General features: G+C 48.7%; 1 protein-coding gene across 9 annotated transcripts in view; it reads left to right on the top strand.

The window, feature by feature from the left end:
- LOC140395710 (uncharacterized) overlaps positions 1-14,487 on the top strand; it is a 223,914-nt gene that overhangs the window by 138,767 nt on the left and 70,660 nt on the right. For all 9 annotated transcript variants that reach the window (XM_072483820.1, XM_072483821.1, XM_072483822.1 and 6 more), the window contains 6 exons: positions 4,815-4,888; positions 6,294-6,494; positions 8,177-8,300; positions 9,098-9,317; positions 11,792-11,939; positions 13,018-13,195. In XM_072483820.1, coding sequence (XP_072339921.1) covers positions 4,815-4,888; positions 6,294-6,494; positions 8,177-8,300; positions 9,098-9,317; positions 11,792-11,939; positions 13,018-13,195 — 945 coding nt within the window. The remainder of the gene's footprint in view (positions 1-4,814; positions 4,889-6,293; positions 6,495-8,176; positions 8,301-9,097; positions 9,318-11,791; positions 11,940-13,017; positions 13,196-14,487) is intronic.

The raw sequence follows: 14,487 nt of genomic DNA, 5'->3' as shown, positions 1-14,487 counted from the left end.
TCATTAAAATCGTGGCTGATATGTCTGTTTCAAATTCCACATTCCCATTTAATCCCCGATAATCCAGCTCCACCTTAATAATATTCAGGGACCGGGGCGGGGGCGGGAGAAATTGCTCAGTACAGCTCCGCCAGTGATTATAATTTCACCGAGTTCCCCTCTCCCTTCAAGTTACAGTTATTACTGGGATGTTTTTTGTGTCCTGCATAGCGAAGACCGAAGCAACGTATTTGTTCATTTCATCTGCCATTTCCATATTATCAACTATTAACCCCGAATCATTCTCTGTAGAACCCGGAAATTAAAGGGAGAGGGGAAGTTGGTGAAATTAGAATCACTGGGGAAGCTGTACTGAGCAAATCGATGGGGCTGCGGCTGACTAGTCCCCAGGATAAATATCATCCGAGAGTCTTACAAGCGGCTAATGAAGTATTGGTGTTAATTTTCCAAAATTCACGGGATTCTGGAAAAGTTCCATTAGACTAGAAAGTAGCAAATGTAGGACCAACACTCACTCATTTTCCTTTTTAAATACCTGTAGACACTCTTGCTGTCTATTTCACATTTCTTTTTTTAATAAAATAAATTTAGAGTACCCAATTATTTCTTTTTCCAATTTAAGGGGCAATTTAGCGTGGCCAGTCCACCTAACCAGCATATCTTTGGATTGTGGGGGTGAAACCCACCCAGACATGCGGAAACTCCAGTGCAAACTCCAGTGACCCAGGGCTGGGATTCGAACCTGGGTCCTCAGCGCCGTAGTCCCAGTGCTAACCACTGCGCCACCGTGCTGCCCTATTTCACATTTCTAGTTAGCTTCCTCTCTTACTCCAATTTCATTCTCCTGATTAACGTTTTGGTCATTCTCTGCCACGCTTTATATTCTGACCCACCATCTGACCTGCCTTTGTGCAGTTATATGCTTATTCCTTAAGTTTAATGCTTTCCTAAACTACTTTAGTTAACCACGGATTGTGGGGCGTCCCCTTAGAATTTTTCTTTACAGGAATAGACTTTGTTATGGGTCCGGGTTTACAGAACCCCAAAGTGTTTCATGGAGTTCAACCGACCCACAACTTGTAATAGATTGTGGAGTGGGAAGCACACGGCGTATTCTCCAGGTGTGATACAGCAGAAATGGACAAATGGTTTTTAAAACAAAACAATGTTTATTCTATGAACTCAAGTTAACCTTTTAAAAACAAACATTGAATATCTTAGCACCCATTACTTCAAAGATAACCCCAAAAAACTACAACACTAAATAATCCTTCAAACTGTTCCTTTAAACATCCAAAAGACTTCAAACCTTCAGAAATAGGAGCACATTAGGTTACATTCAATATATTTATAGTCTTTGGATTGCAGAAACCAACAGACCAGCTCTGTGGTTCTTCATGCAGCTCACAGCAAAACACACAGACACTCCCAGCTGCCTTCTCAAACTGAAACTCAAAAAGCAGAAGTGAGCTTAGCTCCCCCCACCCTCTGACATCACTTCAGTCATATGATCAGCTCCATTTCTTAAAGGTGCATTGCTTAAACATCTCCATTTCTTAAAGGTACTCTCACATGACAACTTATTCTGAGTATTCTGAAATATTCCCTGAAATGTTCCCTCTATTAATCTATCCCTGAACCTAGTATTCCAGTTCACTTCAGCTAGTTCAGCTTTCATGCCCGCATAGTTGCCCTTATTTAAGTTTAAAATGCTAGTCTCAGACCCACTCTTCTCCCTTTCAAACTGGATGCAAAATTCAATCTTATTGTGGTCGCTACTACGTTTGGGGAGCCTTTACCCTGAGGTCCTTAATAATCCTGTCCTCTGGTTCCAGAATGTGCTGTTCTAAGAAACTATCTGCAAAACATTCTGTGGAGCTGAATTTTGTGGCCATTGGGCGCCCATACTGGGCAGGCCTGGGAACGGGCACTAAATGCACTTTGGCAGCCATCGGCTACAGTGGTTGGCTAATTAATAGACAGCCAGCATGTGCTGAGAAAGGCTGAGGGCTGTAAGAGGCGCACATTGAGGAAAGGAAGGATGTGGGTAGACGCTTCTAATGGACTCGCTCAAGGAGTAAGCTGCCACAGAGAGCAGCAGGCCTTTTCAACTTGAAAGTAACAAAAACAACAGCAGCAAACTGTCTTTGCAACACCGTCCCAACACCGGGCAGCGTTATTCAGTTCCCCAGACATTTGTTTTTCATTAAATTGCATCCTAGACATTTCACCCCACCCTGGGTCGAGGTTGAAGCAGACAGATAAAGACAGCCTGGCCGACTGACCGCCCGCCATCCAGAAACATGGACGGGCCCAAGTGAACTCCATTTTATTTGACTCTTTAGTGGGCTTAATTGGCCACTTATTTGGTTGTGGCTCCGCTTCGGATTCCTGAGTGAAATATCGCGCGAGTGCGCAATGATGTCAGGATGTGCGGCCAACACCTTCTCGCCCTATTTCACACGCTGTCAGCTCAGGCGTGTGGCCTCTCACACCGCGTACAAACCTGCCCATGAACTTCTCATCTCGGCTGCCACTGCCAGTCTCAATATTTCCAGTTAAAATCACCCATGATTATTGCCGACTCTTTGTCGCTAACGCCCAACATTTCTTCTTGCATACTTTGTCCTACGTTGTGGTTACTGATGCGACTGAGGGGGGGGGTAGACCACTTCCACTAGTGGCGTCTTTCCCCTACTATACCTCCTCTCCACCCAAACTCCAAACTGATTCTACATCTCGATCTCCTGAACCAAGATCATCTCTTATTATTGCACCAATACATCCTTGATTAACAGTGCTATCCCTCCACCTTTACCAAGCTTCCTATTCATCTTGAGTGTCATATACCCCTTAATATTCAGGATCCAATCCTCGGTATCCTCCAGCTACATCCCCTGATGGTTTTCAGACCAACGTGCGATATTAATTCATTTACTTGTTATGAATATTACGCGCATTGAAGTGCTCAATACTTGTGTGGACGAAAGCTTGGTTTACAAGGTTGAGTGAAATAAATTATAATTCAGTTAGTAATAGAGGTATGATTCACAATCTCTTTGGTAATGTAAATAAAACATAAGACCATAAGATATAGAAGAATTAGGCCACTCGGCCCATCGAGTCTGCTCCGCCATTCAACCATGGCTGATATTTTCTCATCCCCATTCTCCTGCCTTCTCCCCATAACCCCTGATCCCCTTATTGATCAAGAACTTATCTATCTCTGTCTTAAAGACACTCCGTGATTTGGCCTCCACAGCCTTCTGCAGCAAAGAGTTCCACAGATTCACCACCCTCTGGCTGAAGAAATTCCTCCTCATCTCTGTTTTAAAGGATCGTCCCTTCAGCCTGAGGCTGTGCTCTTGAGGGCTGGTGGAAACATTGGGCGGGATTCTCCACCCCCACGCCGAAGTGGCCGCGCCGCCGTGAACGCCGTCGAGGTTCACGACGATGCGGAACGGCCCCGGTCCCGACCGATTCAGGCCCTGACAATGGGCCAGGATCGGGGCCGCGTCATCTACACGCGCCAGGCCTTGTCGCCCGCGTAAAAGCGGCGCCGCATAGATGACGCGGCCGGCGCCGCATAACGGACGTCGTCCGCACATGCGTGGTTGCCGTCCTGTCCAAATCCGCCCCGCAAGAAAATGGGGGACGGATCTTGCGGGGCCGTGGAAGGAAGGAGGTCCTCCTTCAGAGTGGACGGCCCGACGATCGGTGGGCACCGATCGCGGGCCACCCCACATTGCAGGTGAAGCCCGGTGCAGGATCCCCCCTCGCCCCCCCCCCCCACAGGCCGCCCCCCCCAGCGTTCACGCACCGCCCACGACTGCAGCGACCAGGTGTGGACGACGCCGGGGGGGGGAACCCGCCGTTTTGGCCTGGCCGCTCGGCCCATCCGGGCCTCAGAATAGCGGGGGTGCCGGAGAATCCCCATTTTGGATGTCTCCGGCGATTCTGCGGCCCGCGAATCTCGACCGGGCCGTTCCCGCCGCTTGGGAGAATCGCGGGAGGGCGTCGGACCGACGTCCCCGGAAATCTTGGCGGCCCAGGCGATTCTCCCAACCGGCGTGGGAGTGGAGCATCGCGCCCATTGTCTCCTTACACTCTCTCTAGGCCTCTCCAATTTCTGTAAGTTTCAATAAATCCCGTAAGTAGGTATGGACTTTCCTATGTGTCTGATGCTTGTGCATCCTGGATGTTAGTGCGACGATTAATGGCAGCCTAATAGCTTTCCCTTGTACTGGGCTTTTTTACGCTTGTAGATTGAATTTACAATTTCAAACCGCCTGCCCTCAAGGGGCTGCAGTTACACAGTCGCAGGAGCCCGGGAGCAAACGGGACAGAAGGCACCACTGTCTGAAAAGGAAGCCGGAGACAGCAGGCGGTGGCCTGTGCCCCCTGTGGCCTGTGCCACTGGAGGAGCTGCCTGCTTGGCTGCCCTAAAGTTCAATTGAATCGCGGGCAGCACGGTGGCGCAGTGGGTTAGCCCTGCTGCCTCACGCCACCGAGGTCCCAGGTTCGATCCCGGCTCTGGGTCACTGTCCGTGTGGAGTTTGCACAACGCTGTGCAGGCAAGGTGGATTGGCCACGCTAAATTGCCCCTTAATTGGAAGAAATGAATTGGGTACTCTGAATTTATGGAAAAAAAGAAGAAGAACATTTTTTAATCATTTTGACCCATTGGAGAATTTCTGACGGACTCCTGCCCCGGAGAAGAGTTTAGCAAAACTTCACTCAGCGTGTCGTTGAGTCATTGATTTCTGAGAATCTATTTCTAATTTCCAACAATTTTGTGTTTTTTGTATCTTTAGATCAAACCACCAAATTAATTCTTGAATGTCTTATCAGGATTCCAGTGAGACTGTGCAAATCGCTCTTACACAAGGTAGCTGCTGACTCTGAACATTGCATGATTCATATTCCTCTTTCATGTATTAGCTTTAAGCAGGTCACCAATGTTAACTGGGCCACCAATGATGCAGTAATTAACTTGTTGTAAATGGCTGTATACATTATGCACCTGCTGTCAGTGTGAACAGTGATGCTTCGAAAACCAGGTCTGTCAAAATGCCCACGTAACCAGTCCTTGTGAGCCTAAACAGGCTATTCGACCACGCAGGGCATCACTCGTTTACGTTCTCCTCCAGAGTCCACACTGCAGAGCCCTGCAGCTTTAATCCTGTCCCACTGGAAACCAGGCTGAGAAGTGAAGCCAGGAGGATCTGGGTTGTGTGGTTTAGTACGACAGGTAGCACCACACACACGCACATATTGGGGTGGTACTGTGGTTAGCACTGCTGCCTCACAGCGCCAGGGATTTGGATTCGATTCCGGCCTCGGGTGACCATGTGGAATTTGCCCGTTCTCCTCGTGTCTGCGTGGGTTTCCTCCGGGTGCTCCTGTTTCCTCCCACAGTCCAGAGATGTGCAGGTTAGGTGGATTGGCCATGATAAATTGCACGTAGTGTCCAGAGATGGGCAGGTTAGGTGGGGTTGCAGGATAGGGTGGGACAGTGGGCCTAGGTGGGCTGCTCTTTTGGAGGGTTGGTGCAGACTCAATGGGCCCAATAGCCCCCTTCTGCACTGTAGGGTTGTTGTGGATTCTAAGGCTGACGCCCCTTTGTAAACTGTGGGAATTCCCCGTGGTTGGATTAACTGGAGAGAAATCAAGCGAGGATTCATCCACTCAGACTGCATAAAGTTTCTTGTATTTCTGTCTTTGCTTCATGATTTCTCCTGACCTGCAGACAAAGCAAAGCCAGTTTTATCCACATAACCCGTTTTCTGGATTCAGAGACACTAACCGTTGCTGCCAGTTCAGTTGCGCTAAGCACCTGTATTGATGTGTAGTGTTCTGTTCCTCTGTTACAACATGAGACAAGGGACAGGGTGCCCTTCCACCCCATTTGATGACCTGTGGGCGATAGCCCATGGCTCAATTGCCAGGGCAAATATCAGCAGGGACAATGAGCCTTGTGCCCTGTGCAGCCGGACGTATTCAGAGCTAGTGGTGTTTGTCCGTACGCTCGCCATGGGAGTGCTGCAGAGTAGTTCCACCACGAGGTGAACCCTGGCTCAAACCCAAACCGTTCCAGTACCTCCATCCCACTCTGTCGAAGGTCTTCACTGCGTTTCGGGAGATTAACACTCCTGATGTCTCCTCTCCAGGTGGGATTCCTGGACTGTTTCCTATACAAAGAATAATGCTGATTTGTAATTATGAGATTAATTTTGCAAAGCAGATTTGAAAGGTTGCGTATTAAAAATACTGGAAATTTTTGGAAATTGCAGGTATTCCTCGAGCCATATTCTCGAGTAATGGGACAATCTGAATCCAAACAACTCCTGCTTCAAGCAGCAAAATCCTCCTTTGGGTACCTGAACCGACTGCATGAACTGGGAATTCTTCTGGGCATTACAGAATGGACGAGGGACTATTACACCAAACTCGACCCAACTAAGCTTGGTTCCATTGCATCAAAGACGATGAAGGTGAGTCCCCCCTACACAGATGCCCTGGGCGGCATTCTCTGATCCTGAGGCTAAGTGTTGACGCCGTCGCGTTTCCCGACGGCATCAACAGGCCCCCAGGAGCAGCGATCCTGCGCCCTAGAGGGGGCCAGCACGGCACTGGAGCGACTCACGCAGCTCCAGCTGCCGATACCTGCCTCAAACGGGCGCCGCGGGTCTGCGCATGCGCGCTGCGACGGACGCGAACCCCCGCGTGCGCGCGAGTTCCCTTCTCCGCGCTGGCCCCGACACAACATGGCGTAGAGCTACAGGGGCCCGGCGCGGAGTTAAACAGGCCCCCACCAGGAGAAGCCAGCCTGCCGATCGGTAGGCCCCGATCGCGGGCCAGGCCACGGTGGAGGCCCCTGGGGTTGGACCCCCCCCCACACCCGGGCGATTCTCCGACCCCGCCTGGGGTTAGAGAATCCCGCCCCCTATCTACTCCTGGTCATTGTGAAGTCAAAACCAAATGGTAGAAATCAGTGAGTTGATTGGCATCTAAGAGTAATTGATTTTAATTTGGAGGCCCAGAGGAAAATTTTCTAACATGCTTCAGTTTTCAGGGGCGAAATTCTCCTACCCGCCCCGCCACATTTCTGCGCCGACCGGCCGGCGGGAGTCTCCGTAACACCGGCCGGTCAATGGGGTTTCCCGTTGTGGGGCAGCCCCACGCCGTCAGGAAACCCCCGGGCGCCGGCAAGACGGAGACTCCCGCCGGCAGAGAATGACGCCCCAGATCTTTATTCGATCTTGCTGTGTATTTAAAAAATAATAATAATTTCGAGTACCCAATTAATTTTTTCCGATTAAGGGGCAATTTAGCGCGGCCAATCCACCTACCCTGCACATCTCTGGGTTGTGGGGGTGAAACCCACGCAGACACGGGGAGAATGTGCAAACTGCACACGGACAGTGACCCGGGGCCGGGATCGAACCTGGGACCTCGGTACCGTGAGGCAGCAGTGCTAACCACTGCGCCACCGTGCTGCCCTCTTGCTGTGTATTTTAACCGTTTCTACTACTTTGTTTGATTTCCTAAATTGTGATATTTCTTTTAATCAGCCGGCCAGCCAGGCCCCCTCGGGAGACTTTTCTTGGTTCAGTTTCTTGATTGAATCTGAACTCTCTTCCTACAGTGGGGACAGCTGTCTGACCGATTCAGCAAGTACGGCCTTACTGACCCACGTGCCATACTGTGGCACCAAAAACAATTTGCTGACACGTTGCTCAGCACCGAGTTGAAATGGCCCGGCTGAGTTTGCTTTCCCTGGCTTGGGCCATTCCTGCCTCCCTCCCCAACCAGCGGTCAAGGAATGGGAGCAGGACTTTGCGTCTGGATCCCGTCCGCCGATTCTAAAGGCCCGCGGAGCCTCCAAGATGCTTGTTGCCTCTATTGGAATTGTGATGGATTTGGCAGTGAGATACTCGGCTAATTCTTTTCACAAAACGCAGCTTCTGTAGACTGAATTTGTTGTCCAACGAGCATCTCACATTGTTGACCAGCCCAGCACCCGTTTGGAACATTGCCACGTGGCCATTCCGTGGTAGATTTTATCCTGTTCAAAATAAAATTACAAAAAATTCTAGCAATTGTGGCGGAAATGTGGGATTTACTTTGAGGGGCTGAAAGGTTTATTCTAATAAAAGTGTACATTGTGATTCAGACTGTGGATTCCACATTGCTGAGCAGCAGGTCTCTTCTGGGACTGAGCGAGGATGGAGATTCTGATGTGAATGAGTCTGAATCTGTCTCTGATTCAGAGTACGAAAGTACATCGACCAGTATAGGTAAGAGGCAATTTAAGGCTACTTCCATCTTCTCCTGAAAGCATTGCTTCATGCTTCCTGGGTGCCTGCACCCTCCTACCCCTCATCCAGTTAGATGGAACAGTGACAGCAAACTAGGTCCTAACGTGTTGAATATCCATGCAAGCTGAGTTTGGAAGGGAGTGACTATATATAAGTATCACGAGGGGGAATGCCATCACAAGCCTATTCTGGGTGGGAAAGCAGTGCTTCACATTTATTTTGTATGAAGCCTGCCACTGATGACCTTACCCTATCCATATCTCAATGACGTCCTTCTCATTCTTTAAGCCTATTGGAGGTCCATGGTGATGCCATTTTTTCTGTTCCTGTGCCATAAATGAATGTCTTCTCTCTTCTATAAACTATGAATTGCATTAGCTTACCCTCTCACCCAACATAATGTCATTTATGCTGCTGCTTCCTGGGGGTGGCAGTGGGGAGATTGGTTCAGTTTTGCTGGACTGGAGGGCAGTGTTGTGTCGGCCTTGCTCCCAGGATCATTGTCCAGTGACCCCTAGCAGAAAGGCTGCTGCTGTGAAAGCGAGCCAACAGGCAGAATTGGCCTTGGCTGTGATGGCCTTAACAGTTGATCAGCCCGTTCACAGTCGAGGCTCCAGCTGCGGCGGCCCTGGCATCTCCTTGGGTCAGGTATGATAGGTGTAGACGCCACCTGGAGAGTCCTGCTCTTGGAGTAATTCACCTCCTTCAATAGAGAAGGTGATGCAAGGAGATGGCACACAGAAAGAAAAGTTGAACTTCTTGATTTCTTCTCTCAGACGACGGCGAAGGGGACAAGGATGGTGACAGATTTATGCTTGAGACTGAAATGAGTGGCCAAGCGGAGTGCGAGAAGAAACCATCCGAGGACGGAGATGATGCCGTGATATTAAATGGTGCTCTACCTGCCCTTGCTGATTTAACACTCGGCGGAGACAGTTCGGCTGACACACCGAATGAAGAAGAGAATCTGCATAGGGAAATCATTGAGAATATCAGGTTAGTGCGTGTCTGTGGGCACCAAAGTAAAACCAGTGCTGATGCTGAAGTGGAGTGCGAAGCAGTTTAAAACATTCCCAGGTATTTATTTTCCAGCTCTGAGGCGTATTTTTTAGTCCCCTCACCCGTTTCTCTGCTCTCGGTGAAATAACTAAAGCCGGGTATTGCCACGATGCAGATTCGGAGCGGAATGTGCCCACCGTCGCCCAGAGCGCTGGGCCAGGCGGGAAACGCTGCGTGGAACTCGCTGGCTTCACAAACGCCTTCACGGCAGATTACACACAGATTACACACAGATTACACACAGGGCGACCTGATAGAGGTCTACAAAATTATGAGGGGCATTTTTTCCCCGGGTAGAGGGGTCAATTACTAGGGGGCATAGGTTTAAGGTGAGAGGGGCAAGGTTTAGAGTAGATGTACGAGGCAAGTTTTTTACGCAGAGGGTAGTGGGTGCCTGGAACTCGCTGCCGGAGGAGGTAGTGGAAGCAGGGACGATAGTGACATTTAAGGGGCATCTTGACAAATACATGAATAGGATGGGAATAGAGGGATACGGACCCAGGAAGTGTAGAAGATTGTAGTTTAGTCGGGCAGCATGGTCGGCACGGTCTTGGAGGGCCGAAGGGCCTGTTCCTGTGCTGTACTTTTCTTTGTTCTTTGTTCTTGTTTGTCCCAGCATTTGTTAGGATACTGGACAAGAACCTTGAACAATTTTCTTTTCTAAATTTTCTGTGCGGTTTCAAACAGCCAACTGGAGGGGCGGGGCCTAAACGCGCAGGGATTCGGGCGCCCCAATCCCAAACGTACATATACCCTCCGCTCTGTCATAGGGATTTCCCCCCAACTAGATTATCCACTTCCAAATTCTGAGTAGTATTTTATTCTTTTACTTTTTTAAATTTTAATTAATTCTTTATTTAAAAAATTTTTTTTTTAAAAAAGAGTACCCAATTCATATTTTTTCCAATTAAGGGGCAATTTAGCGTGGCCAATCCACCTACCCTGCACATCTTTTTGGGTTGTGGGGGTGAAACCCTCGCAAACACGGGGAGAATGTGCAAACTCCACACGGACAGTGACCCAGGGCCGGGATCGAACCCGGGACCTCAGCGCTGTGAGGCAGCAGTGCTAACCACTGCGCCACCGTGCTGCCCTATTTTATTCTTTTTCAAGTGTTGTCACCCTCGACTGGCTTCAACTGGCAAAAGAGACAAATCAGCCCTAATGTGAATTATACACGATACAACTTTATTCAATACAACTTTATTTAACTCACCAATACTTTAGTTACGCACTTATTGGGACCGATACATAAGTTTCAAGACTCACAATCTAAACTCAAAATACTTGCCGATATAGAGAACTGGCCGAGCCCACGCTGAAGGGTGTGCTCTGTTCTGAGTTTCCAAATTCAGGGTCTCTTCTTGCGAGTATTGATCCCAGGGTTATCACTGCTGAAACCTCAGAGGCCTCTTCTTTTTATCCTATACCACGTAGGCATCAGTTGCCTGTGGAGAGTCTAGCTTTCGCTGTTTCAACACAAAGTGTTATTGGTGAAGAGCCCAGATGTACAAGTTGGCTGTGCTCCACTGCGCACGAAACTCATTTTCCTGAGCCGGAACTTTTCTCCCACAAGTCTGCTGGCCTCTTTTACCATCATGCCTCACGGCACAATGTTAGCCGTTTCTCTGCCGCAGCACAAGGAACCGTATTTCTTTCAAAATGTCCTTTTGATCTTAAACCGAAATCCTGTATGAATGGTAATGGTACCATTGGGAGTTTGCAGTTTCACCCCTGGGTTTCGAGCCTGAATCCAGTGCAGGTGGATGAAATAACAATTCTTGTCTGTGATTTCACTGTCCTGCATGAAATGTGCCTGATTCCTAACGAACAAAAATCCACAATGTGAAAACTGCCCAACTGACATGAAATTGGTTCATAGTAATTAATGGGTCAATTACTAGGGGGCATAGGTTTAAGGTGAGAGGGGCAAGGTTTAGAGTAGATATACGAGGCAAGTTTTTTATGCAGAGGGTAGTGGGTGCCTGGAACTCGCTGCCGGAGGAGGTAGTGGAAGCAGGGACGATAGTGACATTTAAGGGGCATCTTGACAAATATATGAATAGGATGGGAATAGAAGGATACGGACCCAGGAAGTGTAGAAGATTGTAGTTTAGTCGGGCAGTATGGTCGGCACGGGCTTGGAGGGCCGAAGGGCCTGTTCCTGTGCTGTACATTTCTTTGTTCTTTGTTCTTTGGGAAGCTACAGGTTTTATTGAATAGAAATTCACGCTTGTCCAAGTGTTGAGGTTTGGGTAGCGTATGGAAGAAGCATTGCCAAGCATCTTTAACACTCGGGTACAGATAAATTGGGAGGAGAAAGAAGATTTGTTTGGAGCAAGTGGTAATTTTGATGCACAGTCCAAATTATGGAGTAATTTTAAACATTTAGTCATTTTATTTCTGTTCAGGAAGAGTGAATTTGGCATTGGGATTGAACTGAACGACGAGGGGAAGAAACTGATGGAAGTTCACCAAAATCGATTAGGCAGAAGCCTTGAACGTTTGTCCACAGAGTTGTACAGTAAAGATACACATTTTGTCTTGGAACTGATACAGGTAAGGTGTCCCAGCTTTACTTGTTGCGTTCCTCTCTCATCATTCCAGAACTAATGTTACTAGAATAAACATTCCTTACTAAGTCACATACACGGCCATAAATAATTAAAACCCGATCTCTGTTCAAACTCGCTGTCTTCCCCCTTTCTTCTCAGTTGTTGTCATCACAGTCGGGTGACTATCTCTCCCGTTCCTCCCTGTGCTCGTCACCAGAGGCATGTCATAGTCAAAGAATTTACAGTGCGCCTTGAGAGGGTCGGTACAAGGGTTCTTCAGGCGGTGGCAACCGTTCTTAGACTTCCTGGCAGAATGGTAGACATTGGTCAATGGCAGCAGCAACTCGCGGGGGGGGGGGGGGGGGGGGGGGGGGTTTACTTTATTTATGTTTAATTACACTGGGGGATCTGAGGGGGTGTATATATTTGCTATGTTGGCTCTGTGTTAAGTTGGGGTGTTAATTTAATATTTTTGTACAGGGGGGAAGGGGATATGGAGGGTTGTTTTTTGACTTTTGTACTTAACCCTGTTGGGTTCCTTTCTCATTTTGTTATTGATATTCTGTGAAAACCTTAATAAAAATTATTTTTAAAAAGAAAGAATTTACAGTGCAGAAGGAGGCTGTTTTGGCCCATCGGGTCTGCACTGGCCCTTGGAAAGAATACCCTACGCCTCCACCCCATCACCGTAACCCAGTAACCCTACCTAATCTATTGGAAACTAAAGGGCAATTAAGCATGGCCAATCCTGCACATCTTTGGACTGTGGGGGGAAACCGGCGTATCCGGGGGAAACCCATCCACGCAGACACGGGGAGAACGTGTAAGCTCCACACAGTCTCCCGAGGCCGGAGTTGAACCCGGGTCCCTGGAGCTGTGAGGCAGCAGTGCTAACCACTGTGCCATCATGCCCCTGTAGGGAGCAGTGTGGGGTAACTTCTTCAGTCCTTGGGGAATCCCTGAGCCTCAAAACAAAACATATTGAAAAATGCAGCATTTGCTTTTCCTGATACTTATTTGTTTTCTGGCAAGTAACACATTTTTGTAAATATGTGTCAACTGTGTCTCCCATTTCTTCCCAGAACGCTGATGATAACAGCTACCCACCTTCTAACCACGCACCTCCCAGCCTGCTGTTTGTGGTGGAAAGAGACCGTATCATTCTCCTCAATAACGAATGTGGTTTTGAGGAGAAGAACATCCGTGCGATCTGTGACGTAGGCTGCAGTACCAAAGGGAAACACGAGTACGGCTACATAGGTAGGAACATGTGGAAAGTTTGTCAAGAAGACCTGATTAATGTTTGGCAAATAGTTTGGCGTGTCACTGGAGACAAATAATACGGTGTTGTGCCTAAACCACAGCGTGTCTTAACCCGTATACAGTCAACAAATGACGACAAGTCTGTTTCATACGATTCAATATTTATTCACTGTCACACAATTGCTACTGTTAATTGATCACACACACACACTTCAGTCAAACTACAAAGCTAGTACGCACAAGACCTTAACTTAACTTCAGAGTGACTAGCAAGTACCAGACAGATATCGGCCTTTATCTGTATCCCAAATCTTGTAGTGGTCAATGTTCAGTCAATGGTCTCGTCTGTTCCTGGCTCCGGTCTTCCTTCAGTTGGTCGGGTGATGGTTTTCTCTTCGGCCGGTGAATGGTCACCGTTGTTGATTGCAGCTGCCGAGCGATTCTCCAGGCCATCCCGGGAACAATAGAACTATCCTAAGGGCAGCACGGTAGCATTGTGGATAGCACAATTGCTTCACAGCTCCAGGGTCCCAGGTTCGATTCCGGCTTGGGTCACTGTCTGTGCGGAGTCTGCACGTTCTCCCCGTGTGTGCATGGGTTTCCTCCGGGTGCTCCGGTTTCCTCCCACGGTCCAAAGATGTGCAGGTTAGGTGGATTGGCCATGATAAATTGCCCTTAGTGTCCAAAATTGCCCTTAGTGTTGGGTGGGGTTACTGGGTTATGGGGATAGGGTGGAGGTGTTGACCTTGGGTAGGGTGCTCTTTCTAAGAGCCGGTGCAGACTCGACGGGCCGAATGGCCTCCTTCTGCACTGTAAATTCTATGATAATCCTGTCAATCACACTTGTCTACCAGACACAGCAGCACCTGCTTGGATTTCGTGTCCTTTGATGGGCAGTCCCTGGGTCATTGTCAATCAATTGATTAGGGCCCGATCATCCTGTTCGATCAAGTCCAATCAGGGGCTGCCACATCGATTTTGGGGTGGGCACAGTGGCCATGCCTGCAAGTGTTGGGGGCAGGTAAGCCCTTCCAAATAAGGAGTTTAGGTGCCTCTTCTGTGTCTGGTAAACAAGGGTGATTGACAGGATCGTTCGATTGTTCCTGGAATGGCCTGGAGGTGGCCTTTTCCTGAGTTACTTTGCAAAGTCTGGGCTGTAGCTTTTTGTGTATTTGCAAGCTGCAGCCTGTCTGACCCTGAACTTGGCCACTTTTCCCAGCAACCTTTGCTGGAGGCCATTTAAGGTGGCCACAAAGGAACTAAGCATCGCAGGGGGCTAATGAAACTGG

This window comes from Scyliorhinus torazame, chromosome 18, assembly GCF_047496885.1.
Source record: "Scyliorhinus torazame isolate Kashiwa2021f chromosome 18, sScyTor2.1, whole genome shotgun sequence".
NCBI lineage: Eukaryota > Metazoa > Chordata > Chondrichthyes > Carcharhiniformes > Scyliorhinidae > Scyliorhinus > Scyliorhinus torazame.
Note: the sequence above shows the minus strand (reverse complement) of the source record. Positions and strands in the feature narration are given on the sequence as shown.